The 19,900-nt window shown below is 40.9% G+C and overlaps 2 protein-coding genes across 5 annotated transcripts; both read right to left on the reverse strand.

Annotated features, from left to right (window-relative positions):
- Window positions 1–388: 388 nt before the first annotated feature.
- Window positions 389–10,152, reverse strand: LOC111650269 (circularly permutated Ras protein 1-like). Of its 2 annotated transcripts, none has more exons than XM_023400132.2 (21): window positions 9,515–10,152; window positions 9,122–9,223; window positions 8,033–8,284; window positions 6,734–6,955; window positions 6,457–6,588; window positions 6,288–6,368; window positions 6,114–6,187; window positions 5,664–5,828; window positions 5,518–5,559; window positions 5,185–5,274; window positions 4,699–4,850; window positions 4,520–4,601; window positions 3,955–4,085; window positions 3,627–3,711; window positions 3,402–3,508; window positions 3,153–3,265; window positions 2,228–2,345; window positions 1,535–1,675; window positions 877–970; window positions 764–790; window positions 389–669 (listed from the first exon to the last, which is right to left on the reverse strand). In XM_023400132.2, the coding sequence occupies exons 1-21, from the start codon at window positions 9,516–9,518 to the stop codon at window positions 580–582; spliced, it is 2,304 nt and encodes a 767-aa protein (XP_023255900.1). In that variant the 5' UTR covers window positions 9,519–10,152; the 3' UTR covers window positions 389–579. The 2 variants fall into 2 exon arrangements, with proteins under 2 accessions (XP_023255900.1, XP_023255899.1); XM_023400131.2 differs by having other exon boundaries at window positions 9,122–9,227; window positions 9,515–10,151.
- A 728-nt stretch (window positions 10,153–10,880) lies between these two features.
- LOC111650271 (protein kinase C and casein kinase II substrate protein 3) lies at window positions 10,881–18,078 on the reverse strand. 3 transcript variants are annotated; one of them, XM_023400135.2, is made up of 11 exons: window positions 17,872–18,078; window positions 17,498–17,675; window positions 16,215–16,291; window positions 15,912–16,068; window positions 15,429–15,664; window positions 13,546–13,701; window positions 13,007–13,182; window positions 12,795–12,915; window positions 12,564–12,631; window positions 12,369–12,448; window positions 10,881–11,517 (listed from the first exon to the last, which is right to left on the reverse strand). In XM_023400135.2, exons 3-11 carry the CDS (start codon window positions 16,269–16,271, stop codon window positions 11,405–11,407), a joined length of 1,164 nt encoding a protein of 387 aa, XP_023255903.1. In that variant the 5' UTR covers window positions 16,272–16,291; window positions 17,498–17,675; window positions 17,872–18,078; the 3' UTR covers window positions 10,881–11,404. The 3 variants fall into 3 exon arrangements, with proteins under 3 accessions (XP_023255903.1, XP_023255902.1, XP_023255904.1); XM_023400134.2 differs by having other exon boundaries at window positions 17,498–17,730; XM_023400136.2 differs by lacking the exon at window positions 17,498–17,675.
- Window positions 18,079–19,900: the final 1,822 nt, after the last annotated feature.

Consider the following 19,900-nt stretch of genomic DNA (forward strand, 5'->3'; position numbering starts at 1 on the left):
GCTTGGTTGCTTGCTCTTGTGTGATAATTTTTACTTTTGCACGTCAAGTTTGGTGCAAACAAACTATTCACTTCTAACATCTATTAAAACATAATTACATAATCACAATCAATAGGACTATATTGACTGTCGTGTGGGAGCTTTACATGTGTTAAAAGATGTATTTTGCGGACACCAAAGGGCCTGGGTGTGAGCTGTGTGATGTGTTTCTGAGTCATGTTTTTTCTATGTGTTTTTGTCTGTGCAAAAACACACACACTGCCACAGGGAAGGTGTCAAATATATATATATACATATATACATATATATATATAAGTAATAAGTAATAAGTATACTGCCTCAGCAGTTATTATATGCAACACTGAAAGGAATCACTTAAAGTCTCACAGAGAAATAAGTTTCTTTATGACAAGGATGACCATGTTTTCAGCTGATATACAGTAATACATTATTAACACTGTGAAATATTTGAAGGATATTTCTTTGGCCAGATAATCGAGGTCAAACTGCAGTATTTATCCTTGTCATTCATGACTTGAGTTGCTTCCAACCAGGTAAAAAGTGGAGGCTGACAGTTGGCTAGAGTTTATGTTTATTCTTCAGTGAAATGGACTTCCTGTTGCTGTGCTTCATGGCGTAGAGCAGCGCTGCACCAGCGTCTGTTAGAGACTGTTGGGAGAAGAACGGAAGAATTATCAAAAGGCACTGAGTTTTCCAGTACTAAGCAGTATGAGGACAGTATAAGGGCAAGACATGACTTTACCTGTGAGTCTGAAATGACAGATTTTCTCTGGAAAACACACAAATAAAAGTGTTTAAGTGTGATGATTCGAACTAATGTGAGGTACTGAATCTAATAAACGTAAAGTAACTCACCCGTGTGAAATTATGAATGTTGTTGTAAATTGGCTCCATAGTTTTCACCCATTCTTGGTACGTCTGTTTGTCCTGTGCACTGTGATTGTGTTCACTGCAAACAGAGACAGCACATCATCTGCCCAGTCTAAAAAACACTGTACATCTAATAAATACCAGCTTTCAAAGGCAGGTAGACTGTAAAAAATATAAAAAGAAAGTAAAATAATTTCTGGAAAACAAGCTTAAACTCAAAACTACCATTTAAATAAAAAGAATATCTGGAAAAAAAAGGCTTGGGATTGTTAATTGTAAACCTTCAAACAAAAAATTTAATCTGAGATAAAATAAACATCAATAAAATCATCAGTTCATCTGGTTAATCAGATGTATTTGAATATTTCTACTGAAGAATGCAACCAGTTGATCTGATTTCCATTTCATTTAAATTCACTTTTTATCCGTGCATCTGATTGCTCTGTCGGTGCAGCCATATTCATATTTCCATATATTTTCAATTTTTTTTTTGTATTTTGTCATTTTTCTATGTGCCGAATGAATATATAATCAGCCCTCATTTTAATCCAGTTGTTGGACTTCAGCATAATTTAGCTCTCGTTCTACATGTTGCCCACACACTGACGCAGTCAGAGTTTCCTCCATCCCTTCTGTAACTCACATTGCTCTCTCGATCAGCTTCCTCTGCAGCTCTCCCTCCCTCCTGGCGTCGAGGAAGCGGCCTCTGACAGCCAGAGCGGCGCTGGCCTGTGATGAGTTGAGCTGAATGATGGCCAGAGACAGAGAAGACAGGGCCGCCGAGCTGAGAAGGAGGGTCACACTTTTATCATAAGAGTGCTTCTCAGCATTTACGCCTTCAGCCTTGCCATTATATTAGCATGCAAATACACACAGGTGCTACTTTGTAGCTGCTCAGACAATGAATTGCATGACCTTCATTCTGTATATGAAGCAGGCAGACTGGGTTAAGAGGTTTATTGTGACTAAACATTAGAATGGATGAAAAATAAGATTTACATGGTGCGATCATTTCTGGATGATGTGAACACCCCAGTATCTCAGCAACAGTCTCCTTGGATTTTCAAAACTGCTTTGCCTAAAGGTTCACTGAGATTGCCAGAAAATAATACATGTAATCAACTGTTGTCCTGAGGGAGAGAACGCCTCCTTGATGAGAGATATCACATGATAATGACTTGTTTAAGCTTACAAGGAAGCCACAAGCATACAGATAGTCAGTGCAATGTGTGAGTGGGTGTGTGTGTGTGTGTGTGTGTGTGTGTGTGTGTGTGTGTGAGACACAATCTCAAAATGCAAGTGAGTGAAGCACAGATTATGGAAACATCATGATCACCTGTCATCAGTAACATTTCGCTCTGAAGTTATCACTCTGAGCATCGTCTGTCCGTTCCTCTGCCGGTACCTGATCTGCAGCTGGACGGACACACGGCTGCCGGAGGCTGGTGCTGGCACTGAAAGAGAAGCACAGACACACCACAAATATGATTCAAGAGAGTTTAAGGTTTTTTTTAAACAACAATCCTCTTGAGTGTTTTGGATCACAGAGAGAGCACATGCTGCTTTTTGACCATGCTAAACACGGCATCCGTTTCTGGTTTAGCAAATGTAATGCAATCTAGTTATTTCATGATGGTGCAAGGGAAAAAAAATCAAGGAATCCTCAAAGTTATTAGGATTAATCCTCTAGGGGCCACAAGTCTCTGTCCAAAACTTCATCTTATTCCATCCAGTTGTTGTTGAACAATTTTGGCAAAAGTTGTGGAGCGAATGAGAAACAGACTGACAGCTCTGGAGCTGTTAATTTGTTCTTACTTTAATGAAAGCTATTTCTTACTAACAGACTAGGGGTAATTATTTTTTTTTTTTTTAGAAAAATCACAGGTTTTAGCGCATCCAGATGGATTTATTCCTGTCGAACCAGAAGTGGCAAATCATGGATTTCTGTTGTTATCTAGCAAATTATGGCCCATTCTTGCGTTTTCATCAATCCAGTTTTGTTAGTTTTTGTCAGATGTACTGACTCTGGATCTACCTTCATAGTGTTGTTGTCTCTCTTGCAATGATCTCAAATTGAGATTTTTTATTTGATTGGCAACAACACCAATCACCATCCTGTGTGAACTGGCAGCACACGTCAGACCACGACCTGTGATAATCCTGTGCAAAGCAGTAAAGCTGCAGCTGGAGTTTGCAAGGTAAAAGAAACAACAACATTATTGACAGTCTGTCAGCGCTGACACAGTAGTTTTTTTTCTCACCATCTGCGTCCTGTTCATTGGCTCCGAACTGAAAGGTGATCTCTGTATCTGGGTCCACGTTCCCCACCTCTCGGGTCCCTTTGCATCCAGCCTCCCTCTCTCCTCTCATGTGCCTACAGCAAAGGCATCAGTAATGTAATTTAAAGTGTTTCAAATCCTTTCATGTGCCATCAATCTCGCCCAATTAATGAAGCAATCAGAAATACAAGTATTAGGGAAATATACATTCATTTACAGGGCAGCTCTTACAGGGATTTGGGCAGCAGTAATGTAACGGTACAGTGTGTGACGATGGTCCTGTTCTCAATGATCTGTTCAAACTCTGGATGCAGCCTGTTTGGACTTGCTATTACCACCTAAAGGACAAGAGATAAAACGCACAGATGACATGAGAAAAGCAAGATCTGATTTGACTGAGTGATTAATGACTGTTGCAACAAATCATATGCAACACAGCTTCACACTGTCTCTTACTTTCCCTCCAGTGCGATCGGCGAGTCTTCCCAGCTCATCCAGCCGGCAGTCTGTTCCCTCTATGGACAGCACAGACACCGTCACACTAATGGAGGAAGGATATTTCAGCACGATCTTCATCATAATAAATCTAGCTGAGCAACCGCAGGCATCCTCCATCTTTCACTTGGCCCTTATTAGTATTAACAGCACCAGTATTACTGTTGCCAGTGGAGCAACAGTACTTCAGATATGAAAGTGGCTGCACCTGTATGTTCACTCATTGTCTGTTTAGTGGTAAAATATGTTTAAACACATTCTTGACATTGACGTGGAGATGTGTACTAACCCCTGATTAGCAGCATACTCCCCCAGCTCCTGGTAGAAGATGGTGGATGAGAGGAGGGTGCGAGCATCATTATCCTCCACCTCCAGGTTTCCTAACTCTGTGTTGGCCTTCCCATCTGTACAGATAATCACCTTCAAGATCAGCAGGGATAGCAGATCAGGATTGTTTTGTTTTTAGAAAATAGAAAAATGGAAAACTGACACTGACCCCTCATTGCAATTCATACAAGCTTTACATCACAGCTCATCTAGTTCAAAGTACAGGGGAAAAAAGATATGAAGTGTTGATGAAGGAACGAAGCTTCATATACAAATAAAATGAGTCCAAGTGGCCATGACTGTGTGGTATTCCTGGTTCCTTTTCAGTCAACAACATTTACAGCTGTACACATCATAAAGACGTAAAGGTGTGCACAAGCTTTGCTGAATCAGTACAGCTAAATACTGTTAAGTGACAATGTAATACAGATTGCATGTCATGTATATGTCAACTACTGTATATATGGACCAAAGCATACAAATACACTGGTATGGTACCACAAATAAGACTGAAAAGCCAAACCTACTTTGGACCCTGGCTGTCTGGAGGCCATTGCAACTGCCAGGAGAGCAGCTGGACCCAGAGCTGTGGTCCCACTTTCAGATAATCTTCAGAGAATCGAGAGAATATGTTTGTTATTTGAACATACAACAGGTAAGCTATAATACACAAAACAACTAATGCAATCATTGTTTTCCTTCTTACCCCATAACTTGTCTCTGTAAGAAGTCCTTGGTCTGTGAGAGTGGAGGTGGACTGGGGAAACTGGCAGCAGCTTCTTTAAGATAGTTGCTGTCAGTCAACTCAGCACCGCTCAGGAACCGTGACGTGAAATTCTCATACCCATACATTGTAACCTGGCAATACAATCATCAGGTGATAAAAAAAAAGCAATGGCAATAAAACATTTTATTCATGCAGTGATTTTTTTGAGAAAATAATGATGCTGAATGACAAGAAGATGAAGAAGAAATTCCAATATCCTGATATCAAATAAAAGGCAGAAAGATGCAGTGACTTACAGCGATGGAGAAACAGTGAGAACATTGAGTGTAAAAAGAATTATATAATATAAGTCAGGAATAAACTCAAACAATAGCATGATAACAGCACATTTCATGAAAAAACTTGGGAGAATAAGGCAGAGAACAGTCTGTTGTTGTCCAATACTCTATCAGATCATCAATGTACCTGATAGTTGAAGGTGATGAGACCCACTCTTGTGTCTGGTTGCTGTTCACTTAGTCTCTGAACACACTGCAACACGGCTTCCTGGACAAACTGGTTTGAATACAACAATTATTTATCACCAATGGCATCTTGGCAGCATCTCAGGACAGCTGTTATTGTTATCATTGTCATCTGTATTATGCATGTATAAAAGTGGTTTGTGGTAACTTTCCAGATAACTTAATAGTGTGTTACTTGGGGAATTTGCACTTAAAAAAAGAAAAAGAAAGACTTAAAGCTCATTTTCAGTCTCACAAACTTAAAAGGCCACTTGAAAATGAAAAAAAAACTCACCTGGAGACGAGATCTGTGAACAAAATGCTCTCCCGCCGTCACCTTGAAGTGATAAGAGATTGATCAGTTGAAACATCACGAGTTGTATTTGTGAATGTCAGCCACGAGTAAACAGATCAGTGTCAGTGTCAGTCGTGTGTTTGTACCTGGGAGGTGATGCTCATGGAACCTGAGATGTCGATGCAGAAGAGCAGCAGAGCGCCAGCAGCGCACGGAGGCTTTTCATCAGGGTTGAGCAGAAAGAGAGCACTGGGTGGTATACTGGGAGGACTGGTCAACTCCCGGGACTGACAGAAGTGACACGCATGAAGCTGCCCAGTGTAAGGAGAGAACATTACTGTTACTGAGAAACATTGACTGGCTGAGACCAAGCCAGCCTGAATCAATCAAACCAATACCAGTTATCCATTGTTTCATTATGATGCAATCAATAATTCTTATGCTTGACTGCATCTAACAGTTTGTCATGCTCCGTATTTTCCAGTAGTCATTACAAGGAGATTTATGGTTTGTTATTCAAATCTGAAATCAATAGCTCTTAATCATGTTACTACGTATCAGTTTCAGAATAAAGGTCAAAGAAAAGATGCAATTACCACATTGACATAACAGGAGTCCTGCACAGAGCCACACTGGGAGCAGCAGGTGGGTTCACCTCGTATGGATTCCCCTGGAAATATGCACACATCATCGTCATCGTAAGATAATGAGACTGAAAATCAAGACGGCCGATAATGAAGGTTTGATGGTGATGATAGAAGTTTACTGACCACTTTCCTCTGAGAGTAGTTTCCCTAAACTGACAAGGACCACATTAGGATTCCCTGGAAGAGGCTCCTTATCTGCTGATCCTGAGATGGGAATAACATGAGCATTCAAACTTTAGCATTTTGTGCAATGTTGGTTTTTTGACAGCTTGACAGAGACTGTTGTATTTACCTTTTGCAGTAGACGACTGGGAAAGTGAAGAAGTTGAAGGTGATTTCTGAGAGGATGAAGCAGATGAGGGTAACAGCACCAGGTACTCTGGCATTGACTTCATGAATGCAGGCCTCGGTGGGAGGGCTGGGGCTGTAGGGGTTTGAGATGAGAGCAGGAGAAACTTGGATGATCAGTCTCTTCCCTAAAGTCTCTGAGACAAATCTGATCTGGAAAGTACTGGGTTGTAACAAGTTAAAATCTAACACAAAGAGGAAAAACAAAGACGTCTATTCACCTGGTGTCTGGCCCGGCACATTGCTAGTAATAGGTGGCAGCTTCACTTCACCCCCAGTGCCCTCTGGTGTACTGTATGAGTAGTTTGGGTCCCAGCGATGGGCATTTAAATCTGGTTCATTATTTGGCAGGTCATAGGTAAATGTCTGACTGTTGTCGAGTGGCTTGCTGTGCGGAGAGGACTGGCTGCTCGCTGCAGGTCTCATGTGCGGTGGAAGAAGAGCTGGGTAAAGCAGATAGGAGAGGACTGTTGAAGGAATGAGTCAACCCAAAATAAAAGAAAATGTCATTCATCATCTTGGCTGCAGCTCAGTGGAATTAAACTACTAAAGTGCATTGGAGCTCCAAACACGTGGTGATTTACCGCCTGTACCAAACCATGAGCGTGAAAGGCTCATTATAAAAAAAAACATGTTATAGATATTTTTGGCGTTAGCATGTTATTGATCTTTATCTTTGTTTTGTTCTTTTTTAGCTAAAGGCCACTAAAGTTGGTGAAAGTGTTTTAGAGTCAATCAGTCGGTAAGTCTATTTTTTACTTTTAACTTCACCGTAAACATTTAGTGTATTTAATGTGCACACTGATGAAAGCACACTTTACTGGTTAAAACATAAACATCATATACATACAACTATTAGACCTCTTATGTATGAACACACACACAGACATCATACCAAAGGTCCAGGTAACAATGCTAATGTAACAACAGGACAGGAGTTTAGAAAACTGTTAAGTTACAATTACCCCCTTTTTATTAAGGTTAATAAGGTAAATACTTGTTTTTTCAACTAAAATCCTTCACCTACAAAACAGCTGGATTTGGCTTCAAGTATTGGAAGGAATTTGAAGGATATTTTTTGCATCTGAAAAAAGTTGGGAGAAGTGTGTCTGTGACAAAAGGGTTTGGACCAGCAGGACTAGCATGGGCTTGAAAAGTAAAAGAGCAATGCTTGCCCTTTCTTTATTACCACTGCTCTCCTTGAGCAATGCCCCGTGCCGGTGTGAATATGAAACTCTGTGAGTGTGAGCCTGGCTTTTCTGAAATACAAGGGGCCAAACTTTCCTGTTTTGTTTTAAATGGCTGCATTAACTTCAATAACTGGAAGAGCAGCAGGTAACTTTCTTGTGTGATTGGTAGCTGTCACTGGAATGTGACTGAAGCGACAGCACTGACCTTTAGGGTGAAATACTCCTTTTAGATATCCATTGCAACCACGGCATTTCAGATAATACTAAAGTAGAGAAACTAAACTTGTCCAGACATACATTTACACATTTATTTTGCCACATTCACAGTACCTGTCCTTCGAGGAGATGTTGTCTGCTGAGCTGTTGTATTGATGGAAGACGCTGCCTCCAGTTTACTGTGAAATTTGGCATTTTCATAGAAGGGACTGGGCTTCACAACCTTCTTCACTTTGCTCTTTTCCAGCTGTTCAACAATCTTCGGGGTCGATTTGGGGAGTTTTGGTGATTTGGCCACTGTAGAGTTTGTTGGAGGAGGAGGTGGAGGAGTGCTAGGACGAATTCGGTTGACAGGGGGGAGGAGAGCTAAAAGGAATGAAAATGAAAAGGAAAATACTCACATCAGCAGTTCATTCTGAGCTGTTTCTTGCAAGAGAAATGTGATCCCAGACAAAACAACTGGTGCAGTGATGACCTTTGTGCTGTGAAGAAAATGTGACTCAGCCAGCAGATGGCTTTTACCAAGCAAAGCAAAGTATCTGAAAGGAATATCTCCTCTAAGACAGACAGGAGAGGTTGTGTGTGTCACTGATTACATAATACATAATGGTACTTAACCAACCAGTTACCCAGACAGCTCTGACGCAAGGAGAAATCCACCTGTGGCTACATTTACACTGTCACGTACCATCAATCTTTGATATTCAAAGAAAAATTATCGGTTATTCTGTGATTAAGTATTGGAATTTAATCTTTCTTTCAATTCATACTTCAGTTAATGACTTCCTACATTTCCCAGATTGCCTTTTGACATCTTCCAGAGAATGGAGCCGACTGCAGGTGACATACGTCGGTGATAGACGTAGAGGAATGAAAGCTTTGTGCCTGTTTGATGGATTTCTTCAAACTGGTGAGTCAACAAAGAAGGTCTTTCAGAAGGTTTCAGAAGACCTTTGACTGACACCAAGAATCTGATGTTTACTGTTCATGTTTTAGATTGCTGAAATACTTTGTGGTGTCAGACTCCAGGGAAGTTGCAGAGAAAATCTGTGTCTGGCAAGTGATCTGTGGGATTGAGTAAAACTGCAACTAAACCGCAAAGTAGAGCCAGAAATGTGACACATGTCTGTTTAAACAAGTGTTAGTGTTGGAAATCGGGATTTTTTTCTTTTTCTTTTTGATGTCAGGAGAAAGAAATCACACCTGAGCGTTTTATGACGTTGGCACTGGAGCGTTGGCCGTCCTTCTGAATCACTGCTGGTGGCACATAAACAAACGCACAGGCAAATTCCATAGTGATTCTGTCTGTCTGAGAGAGAAAGGACATTATCTAACAAAACATGACACCCAATAATGCATTAGTAGTGTAGACAGTAACATCTTTAACACATAAGATGTGTAATTAAAATACAATCCAAAGTAATTTAAGTAATTACAGTACAATTTTCTCTGGGGAGCATGAGGAGACTCAGTTTGTAACATGTAAACATGCCCTCAGAAAGCCGTCTCTTTAAAGAAACATCATTTAACCACACATCCATCATCTTTCTGCAATAAAGTCCTTTAAAAATAAGCATATGTATCAGGCATACTTACACATGCAGAGTCCTTTGAACGCTGAATGTACAGTGCAACCATAAACAAGAAATCTCTCCAGGTCTCAGAAATGTTTCAACTACTGTGTGACGTCTTGTCATTCATTATTTGTGCCTCAGAGATCTTGTCCAACAGGTTTCTCTCTTCCGTGGTACTGTAGTGTAGTGGTATGTGCACAGAGCTGCGAGGTTGGGTGGTTAGTCAGAGATTTATCACGTTGTGTGACTCTAGTTAAACATTCACGAGTGTAAAATGGGTGAAAGTTGGAATGAGAAACATGTCAAAGGTCAGGATCATTAATATGGATAATTATCTTTCAAAATAATCAACTATCCTACGAAATTCTTTAATGATCCAGTGATTTAATATACTGATGTTGCTACTGAGATATATTAAAATGTAAGTCACTTTGAACAATGGTGCCTGTAAATATTATTTGTTCAGGGAATCCTAATTACTGCAAAACTTCTGTGTATTGGAGAACTCAAATCAAACAGGACATTTTAAAGGAGTGTATATATGTATTGTTCTTTCAGTATTTAAGCTTGGCAGATGTATGTTTCATGTAAATATATCTATCAATATCAATACAGTATCTCTATACTACATAAAAAGCATTAAATGGATGTTAATTATGTAAAAAATACCTTTAAAATGATGAAGCATATCTACACGTCTGTTTTTGCTTTTAATCTTAGGTCTTTTTTGTTCTTTGTCTTAATATGAAACCTTTGTAAGGCGCAGTTGTGCTTTGAGGTGAATGCTAATGTCAGCATGCTAACATGCACTCAGTGACAAAACATACATTGTGATGTTAAGCAGGTGTAATATTTACCATGTTTATCTTCTGTTTAGTAGTCTGTTAGTATGCAAATTTGCTAATTAGCATAAAACAGGAAGTACAGCTGAGGCTGATGGGAATGTCATTAGTTTTGCAGAATAGTTGTGTGCACCTCGACCCCAACTACAAGACCCTGTGGGGGGTGAAACGTTGTGTTTGTTGTAGTCAATTAAATATTGGGAGCTGTACTCCAGTGTGCAAATATTGTTTCACTCTATCATAATGTCATTAGTTTTACAATAAAAGTACAAATGTACAAATTTCAGAACAACGCATCCAATAGTTATGGATACATTGAACTGAAAACCAGAAATGTCAACCTCATGGTGGTACTAGAGGAAAAGTCGGAGGACTGTGAAAGTCAGAGTCATTGTCTTGGGACAACAAATGTCTGCAACAGATTTCATGACGATCCATCTCATAGTTGTTTCGATATTTCAGCCTGAACCAGCATGACCAACCAACGCTGCCATCCATAGACCCACACGACTAGCATGGTAAAAACAATAGTGTCAACAAGATGGATTAGAAGCAAAACAAATATACTTTTATTGTGAAAATCCATTCCCCTCAGTCAAAGTAACTTCTGTGTGCCTCTGCATAATACGCATCAAGTAAACATTAACCTTGTGTGCACACATCATGGTAAACCTGTGGCTGAGTAAACCTTTCATTATCAGCTATTTTTATTACAGTAACCTAATGACTCAGACAAGATGGCGGTAAATAAATATTCTCTCTTGTTTTCGTTTGTTTCATCTGATCTTGCACACATGCATGCAAACACACATACACACTCACACATATACACATATAACTCTTCCACAAACAGTACATTCTAGTGTGATAAGTTAATTCATACTCAAACCAAGTAGGTTAGAATATTAAGGCCATAAAGCTTTACATTTCAAAATAGCTGGGAACAGATTATATCTGACATTAACTCAGAATCAGAAACATCTTAGATGTTAAATGATAATAATTGTTAATTTTAGAAGAACTCTTCGTGAGAGATAAGTTCCCAACATAAAATATTGGACAGCGTGATGTCACTCGGCAACTTCAACATAATTGGCCGGGTAGAAGCCCTCCTTCCCTCCGCTCAGTACTCCTCGACACCAGCCCTGGTCATCCTCCTCTTCCACCTTCAGGAACATTTCACCTGAGATCAAAAGGAATAAAATTTAAAACAATCATGTTTCAATAATCAATAGTTATTTCTAATTTACAGAGATAACCTCTGTGAGTTGAGTAGATAGTATAACTGTGCAGATCCAAGCCTGTTATTATTAATGAAAGAGTGCCTTAAGATGTACTTCCTCTTAAGGCCACTAGATGGTGGGTCTAAAAAAAACCTTTGAATTTGTGCAGTCTTTCAATTTTGTCATTTTTGCACAGCATGAGTTCGGATCTAGATACTCAGCATCATCTAATTGTCCAAATGTGGGTTTTACAATGGCAGTGAGAGGTAAACCCAACTCTCTTTGGATTTTAACTCTTTATCACGCACAATGAAAGAGATAAATGCACTTCAGTTTGCAAAATATCTCTCCTAAGGCAACAGGATAATAGCTTTTTTCTTTGCAGGATTCAAATGATATCATAACCACATCGCTTATGTTTAGTGCTGTAGGTTTGTGCCATCTGTGTCTGACTCATGCTGAAGTTAGTAGTTCTGCTTTATGTGATTAATATACAGACTGTAAGATAAAAATGTCAACTGTTTAAGTAAAAAATCTATTTATTTATAAAGCATCCCCTGAACAATTGGTTTCATCCTTTATAGCTCCACTAGGACACTTCATGTCATCTCACATCCCAGAAATCATACAATCAGTAAACTCCACACGGCTCACTTGCAGTATATTTACCTGCCTTTTTTTTCATATATTCATACAAGGGTTGTAATTTTGTATAAAAAAAATATCCCAAATGCAGCTTTAACACTGAGAGTAAAATGGCTGTCTAACACAATGTATTTGAGTGTTGTGAAAACCACACGTCATGTGTCACCTGCTTTAAAGGACAGCTCGTCACCCTCCTCTCCCACATAGTCGTACAGAGCTCGCACCTTCACACCCCCAATCATCACACTAACAGGAGAAGACACAGACATTTCAGTGGTGAAAAAACATAAATCTGTGGTCATCTCTTGGTTTTAAAAGAAAGCGATAACCATATGTGAAAAGCACTTTGTTGGATACTTACGGTCGGCTCTCTTTTCTTTTCTGGTCTCTTTTCTTTCGATTTAGCTTTTTTACTGGTGGAACCCATTCCTGAAAGAACAGAAAAGTTTGGGTTTTAACTTAATCATCACTTTGTCAACACTACCAATACAGCTGTGATAAATGCAGAGTGTGCAAGTCTACACACACACACACACACACACACACACACACACACACACAAACAGTTTCGGAGTAAAACTCTGTAACATACCTCAACCTTTGGCCAGTCGGTGGGCATGCCAGGACCGTGGTGGTTCTTCCACCATTTGAGATCATCCTGATCATTGATGGCCATCAGAGTTTGATGGAGTTCACTGTACACAGCCTTCACACTGACACAGGGACACAGAGCTATGTCTGTCATGAACCAATCCATCCACATACAATCTGTGCAAACACCTCAGTCCTCTGATGGCTGCTCACCTCTCATTGTTGGTGATGTCCAGGTGTCTGTGGATGGAGAGGAAAGCCTGCTTCAGGAAGCTGATCCTTTTCCTCTCCTCCTCCTGCGACTGTTCAAAAATGGCCTCCATCTCCTCCATGTAGCGAGGCGTGTAGGACGTCACATCCTCCAGTATTTTCTCATAGCGATCTCTAGTCTACAGGCAGCTCGGAAGAACAGTTTTATGATGCGAGGATGCCATACGGCATCTACTGGGAGGAACATCTACTGTTTCTTTAATGGACGGGGGGGGTCTAAAATATATAAATCATCGGGTGCTCTCCACTGTTGCCATGCTGGGCTCCATAAACACGGAGCAGAGTAGTAATAACAAATCTCCATACAAGGAGAATACTTGCAGCAGGCTGGCAAAGCTTTCCCGGAATGCAACATATTTAACTGTGTGTCACGTCGTGAATCAGGAGTTGTGAATTTGAATTGTGTCGTGAATTAATCCCTTATTCGACATGCATGACTGTCTTGGAGTGAGCTGGTGCAGTGTGTAAACATCTCTCCTCACCTTTTCTTTCTCCTCTGTGGTCTTCTCTCTGGCCTCTGTGATCTTCTGCTTTTTCTCTGGACTCATCTCAGAGTTTTCATTTGCTAGTTTCTCTTTGTCAAGGGCTGTTTGCTCCCTCTGGCACGACTTGTGGTATGCAACTCGAGCCTTCTCCAGCTGTTGAATATACATGTACACATGTTAATAATATATAATAGTATAAAAGTCTGAAATTTTGGGAAATATGCCTTAGTGCTTTCTTGTCGAGAGTTAGATGAGAAGATTGAAACCACTCTCATGTCTGTACAGTAAAATATGAAGCTTCAGCTAGCAGCCCGTTGGCTTAGCTTAGCATAAAGGAAGCATTTGTATGTTTTGTGTCTAACACATACTATATTTATTCAAGTTACATGTACATTAAATAAAGAAAAATATATGCACAACTTCAGGGATGACATTTTGGCAAATACACCTATTGTTACCATTGTTACCACTCTCATGAATGAAAAATGATGCTACAGTCAACATGTTAGCATAGCTTTTGTAAGGAATCTCTTTCTTGACTCTAGGAAATAGTTTTGCACATACAATTCCTTGCAAAGCCACAATGCATCATTTTTACACTTAGACTTTTGAACAGATTAATATGTTAACTGAGTTTAAGAGGTGCTGCCATGATGTTTACACAGAGATGGGCTAGCTGTTTTCCTGTTGTCAGGAAACTAATCTCCTGCTGTCTGTAGCTTCACTTGCTGCTGTACAGACTTGGTATTAGTATCAGTTTTCTCTTTTAACTATTTGCAAGAAAGCAAAGCGTTATTTCTCATAATTTTGAGCTATAACTCTTATTACTTTGAAATAGCAGTCTGGCAAGTTTTACTTGCTAATAAAGAGCAGGAGATGCAGTTGAAAGCTGCAGAAAAAAGCTAAGAAGCTGACAGTGAAGTGAAGATTTTGGGCAATGCAAAGTGGTGCAAAGCAGTGGATAACAAATACACTTGCTCCTTGTTGGGCTTGTTGGTCTTAAAATGAGGTGCGGTCAGGCACATTGTTGGTGCATTGCTATTTTGAGGCAGTGGAAAGTGATTGCGTGATTAAACAACAATAACCTGGTCCGAAGTGAATGGTGGAGTGTTTCATGATTATTTTAAGGGTGCATTACCAAGAGAGTAATTTGCGCCTACATAGGCGGGAGCACGACGTTCACATACTGTTCACTCTGCCTGCACTCTTATGCACAAGCAGATGTTCAGATGTTTGGATAAGTCAGATGGTGCTTTTCCAATTAACCTGCTTAATGCACAATTTGAAAATGCGACAAGTATTGGAAGCATGTGAATTTCAAAAAATCTCTGAAATGTCGCAAAAAAAATGTATACGCTCACATGAGGTGGTTTTTCAGACTATTTGACAAAGCAATATTTTGCAAAAGTGAAATGGAAACACTTTTTTCACTTTTAAGTTGTGGTGCCTGCCATATCAGGCCCCAGGGAGCCAGTTCCAACTGAGAGGCAGACTGCTGGAAATCCATTGTCACATTTAATTGGAATGATATCGCGAGAGGAGAAAACTCAGCCTCAGTCACAGAACAAAACTCAATGGAAACACAGACCATTCACAATTTTGTTTTGTCAACTAAAAAATGGAGACCTGGCTAGTGAGAATGGGAGATGTGTTTGATGTTACGCCCCAAAACATTCCCCTGATTAATTAAGTCAGTAAAACCCTTTTGAATCATGCACCTGGTGCATTGTTGAGAGTTTCTTTTGCCATTAAAATAGCTAAAGTGGATATGGACATGCCCTCAATGCATTTGTGCCATGCGCTTTAGACCATGTGCTTTAGACTGTTAAAATAGAGCCTTTGTGTCACAGATAAAAGTAAATGATGTTTGTGTTCTGGACCTTTATCAGCTTTTTGGACCAAGGTTTCTGGGCTTGTGAAAAACTTGTGCTGTTGTCGTGGCTCTCCCTGAACCCACAAAAGATTTTCTTTGGAAAGGTCTCCTTCTGCCAGGTCTTCACTCGGTGCCCTTCCTCAGTGATGAGAGACTGGGAGATGGAGGAGTGGAGTTCGGACAAACGCTCGGTGGAAGTGAAGAAACACTGCCACGCCCTCATGAGGGAGCCATAAAGTGGCCCTGGGGACGCAGGAAAAAGACAGACGGAGCAATGAAATAACATAGGGCACAGAAGTGAGTCATGGAAACAATAAAGAAACAATGACCTTCATTCGTTCACTGGAAATTTTCAAACAAACACAGATGCTCTTGTTTAATATGATTCACGGAGAGGAGAGCTGACATGATCAAAAAAGCCTGGGAATGCATGCTCTCTGCTTTTAGGCCACCACGGCTGTATGGCTATCATGCAGCTTCTCATACTTACGAGAATCCACTATGGACTTCCACTTGCTGCTCCACTGGCTGAGCTGCTGGGCGTACTGTTTTTCTACCTTTGCTCTCTCCATGAAACAGGCCACAATGTCGTTGCAGGCCTGGAAGGACTGCTCAGTTCGGTGCACTGTACGCACATAATTGCCCGGCTGGGAAGAGAAGCAGAGAGGAAGACCGATAGTGAGGAAATGTAAAAATAACAAGCCATTCACAAACACACAAGTATTGTTTTGGATCAACAAGCTATTCCTAGGGTGGTAGTTTTGTTAGATTTGATCATAGATATAATCCTCACCATCCAGAAGCTCTGTTTCTTTGCATCCTCGGGTGGCTCTTTGGGGAGGCTCGCCATTATTGGGAACGTGTCTGTCTCTGAAAACAAAAGATAGCAGCTTGTGTGATTCAAGAGAGTTGCCAGGCTGGTTAAGATGCATAACAAGCATGGAAAGACTGTTTTTATTGGCAGGCAGGTGCAACAGGTTGGACGTCTACGCGGTGTAATGTGCAGATACAGCAGGCGGACTTCCTCATAAACAGAGGTATTGCCCCTGTATGGCAGGCATGTCTGTTAGGAAATAATTGGCGGCTGAAGATTTGCAGTGTGTGTGTGTGTGTGTGTGTGTTGCTGAGCTTATTGCCATAACAACTTAGATGATCTTGATGAGGTATTATTTACACTGTACAGGGCTTGGATACATCCAACCCCCCTGCGTGAGTAAGGGGAGTGTCGTTGCAGTGGCAGACTGGAATTCACAGGGGTGGGATCTGCCAGCAGGAATAGAACAGCTGCTCCGGCATTCTTCCTGTTGCCTTCCCAAAATAAACAGCGTAGAAAGGTCATCTTTCCCTTTGCTCTGACTAATACAAGGCCTACTGTCTCCCACTCTGACTTGATTCAATTCAGAGATCATGACCACAAGAGTGCAATAGATTTTTCTAATCTGGCCACCAAACAGGAGCGTAGGATTTTAAAAGGAATAAACCGTCCACATAGCAGACACTTTTGCACAGCACGTAAAAGCAAAGTACATGTGGCAGATATACTGGAGACAAGATGCAGACTGAACAAAAGCAGGGAGATGCATGCACAAACAAGCAAACAACGCTGTCACATTTGGGCCTATTTCTGTCTGGGCTGACACATTGCAGGCTGAGTAATATGAAAGTGACTAACCACACCTCATCACAAGACTGAGCATGACAGAGAGTCAGGCTCATCTAAGACCTTCTTTCACTCAGCAAGATGGTCTTCATACTTATATTATCGTGTCTTATCACCATTTTTCTCACTCGCTATGAACTCCCGCAAGTGGAAACATGGCAGAAAGTCCCCGAAGGCTTCACTTAAGAGTCGCTTTTTAACTTTACCCTGATTCTGCTGTTGCTCATGCAGAGAAATGGAAGAGGTTTGAGACGGGACTCCACAGCTCACTCTCATTTTACCACACAGACACATTCATACCAAAGTATTTTAATGCAAAAAAAAAAACAAAAAAAACAAAAAAACACCATCCACAAGCCAAAAAGAAGCAAAAAGCGGCAGCAGAGCAGTCATGCCTGTGAGCAACCAGCACTTACATTTCTCTCTGAATCACCAGTGATTACTCAAGTGACCACTTGTTACTGTAGTTCAAGGGCTACTGAGGATTTCTTTTCATTTTTCTGCCCGTCTCCTCCTGTCCCAGTGTGCCTCCCCTCCTCTAACACATGCTTCTCTCCCTCTCTCCTGTCTTGCTGACCCAGTTTTCCCTTGGCACTTAAAGTTACACACACAAACACACACACACAACACACACACACAGAGTGTTGATCTGAGAGTGGGCGTGAGACACCGTGACAATGCAAGCAAGGAGAAAGAGAAAAAAAAAATTAAACAAATCAGAGCATTTGCATGGTAATCACTCCGCCGCTAATTGGCTTCAGGGCAAACAAAGAAGGAGGAAGAAACTTACCTCTCTTGCTCTACTCCCCCGTCAGCTGTGATATTCTAGTTCACAGTCATTCCAGGATGAACTCCTCTTCCTCTTTCTCTTCTGCTCCCTTACTTTAACCCCATGCTTTGCTTCTTTAACTCTCTGTCTTCCTCCTATCAGGCTGTTTAGGTCTCCGGCCCTTCTTTGACTATCACCCTCTCACTTTCTCTCCACTCTATTAGAAAAACAGCTGGAGGAATCCCCCCCCTCCTCCTTCTCCCTCTCCCTGCCCGTCCCCTCCCTCTGTCTCAATATGGTGCTAATGAGATGCTGAACCTTCATTTTGGCCGTTTGCTGGTCACAGATTCGTGTCAGTGTGGCACACAGTCATGTGAGCTTATTAGTGAGTGCGTGTGACAGCAGAAGAGGGTGGGGGCTTGGGGGTATCCCTGGGAACTGCCACATTAGCCCCGTGCTTCTTTGTGACCTGACATTCTCTCTCTGGTCAGGCCTAGAAAACAGAGCCCGTCAAAGGGAGAACAATATATAGCATGTTCACGCACAACACTGTTTACTTATTCTGGTGTGTGCTCTTCTGGACATTTGCCAGGAGTTAAAAGAGAACACCTGTGTCATCAAGAGTTACAGTTTGTTCGCTGCTGTCTGCATCTGGTTGAGATTTCTCAGTCTTTTCACGATGAATGCTGTATAAAAGGAAGACTCTTCAAAAATCCATTATCCCGAGCCCGAGTAGCTCAAAGACATCTTGCACACAACAAAAGATATTGTTTCTCACTTTTAGCTGCTGTGGTTTAATATCAGCTTTGTTCCTTTGGATTCTATGATGCCAGAAACTCAAGTAAGTTGTCTTCATGCCTTAAAAAGATGGGAGACAACCACAAATCAGAAAAAAAGGTTAAAGTTATTTATGTGATATTTATTTACCATGTCACTAAGACTCCTGCATCTATTGTCTTTTTATGAAACACCACAATGAAAATACTGTAACTGACTTCAGTGCTTCATCCTTGACAATTTGTTGTAATTTAACACATCCCTGTTCACAATGTTAGACTAAACTAAATGAAAACACAGTGACATGTTTTTGAGGGTTACAATAAGTCCTGGAGGAGATTTACTGTACATTTCTTCCAGTAGATGCCAGGTGACATGAAACTGTCAGTTCACCTGAACTGACGTGACAAATGCAAATGCAGCAGATCTCACCCTAAATGAAGACCTGTGGGAGATGTTGGAGCAATGTGTTTATACAGCACTCTCCACCACTGTCATTTAAACGCTAAAGGAGAGTGTACCTCTAGAAGGAATGGTGTTCATACCTCCAGTAGAGGTCCAGAGACTTGCAGTCTATTCCAAGGGGCACTGATGATGTTTTGGTGGCATGTGGGAGCGCAACACCTGGCAAAGACATCTGATGGTTTCTCCTTTAATTTGTCACGCATCTGTAGTTTCTACTAAACAAACAGTCTGCATGAAAGGTAATGACAGCATAGGGTGACTGGAGATTGTATGAGTCAGATCACATGAAGTAACTGTTAAATAAAGACATTTTGAGAAAACCTAATTAAAGCTTCATGTGTGGTGAGAAGTGTTTTTCTCTGTGGAAGTTTCTGTCACGCTGTCATACTGTGAGAGGAGAAAAACAAGCCCTAATATCTGTAATTTCACTAACTACGAGCAGACCCCAACTGGAGAAATACAAAGAAGGGGAAACCTGGACCACTGGCACAACCTTAAACAAAATAACAGTATTTACAGTTTTCAGCCACGAACTTTAAACTGGACACCATGCTAGCAAACAATCTCCCATTCATCTCCTTCCAAGTCGTTTTTCATTGTTCTCCATGCCTTGCAGGCGTCTCTCGTTTTGCTGCATGAATGCAGCCACTGCTTGCTTCGAATTAAGCCATCTCATCTTCTCCCTCCCCATGAGCTCCACTCTTTTGTGCCTTTAGCTCACCGAGCCTGATGGGAAAATAATCCTGGACCTGAAAACAATGTTGTGTTGAACCACCGCAGGGCTGATATGAGCTGCTGCCAAATGACT

This window comes from Seriola lalandi, unplaced genomic scaffold (genome assembly GCF_002814215.2).
Source record: "Seriola lalandi dorsalis isolate HSWRI2012SDOR001 ecotype SW California unplaced genomic scaffold, Sedor1 jcf7180002052132, whole genome shotgun sequence".
NCBI classification, from domain to species: Eukaryota; Metazoa; Chordata; class Actinopteri; order Carangiformes; family Carangidae; genus Seriola; species Seriola lalandi.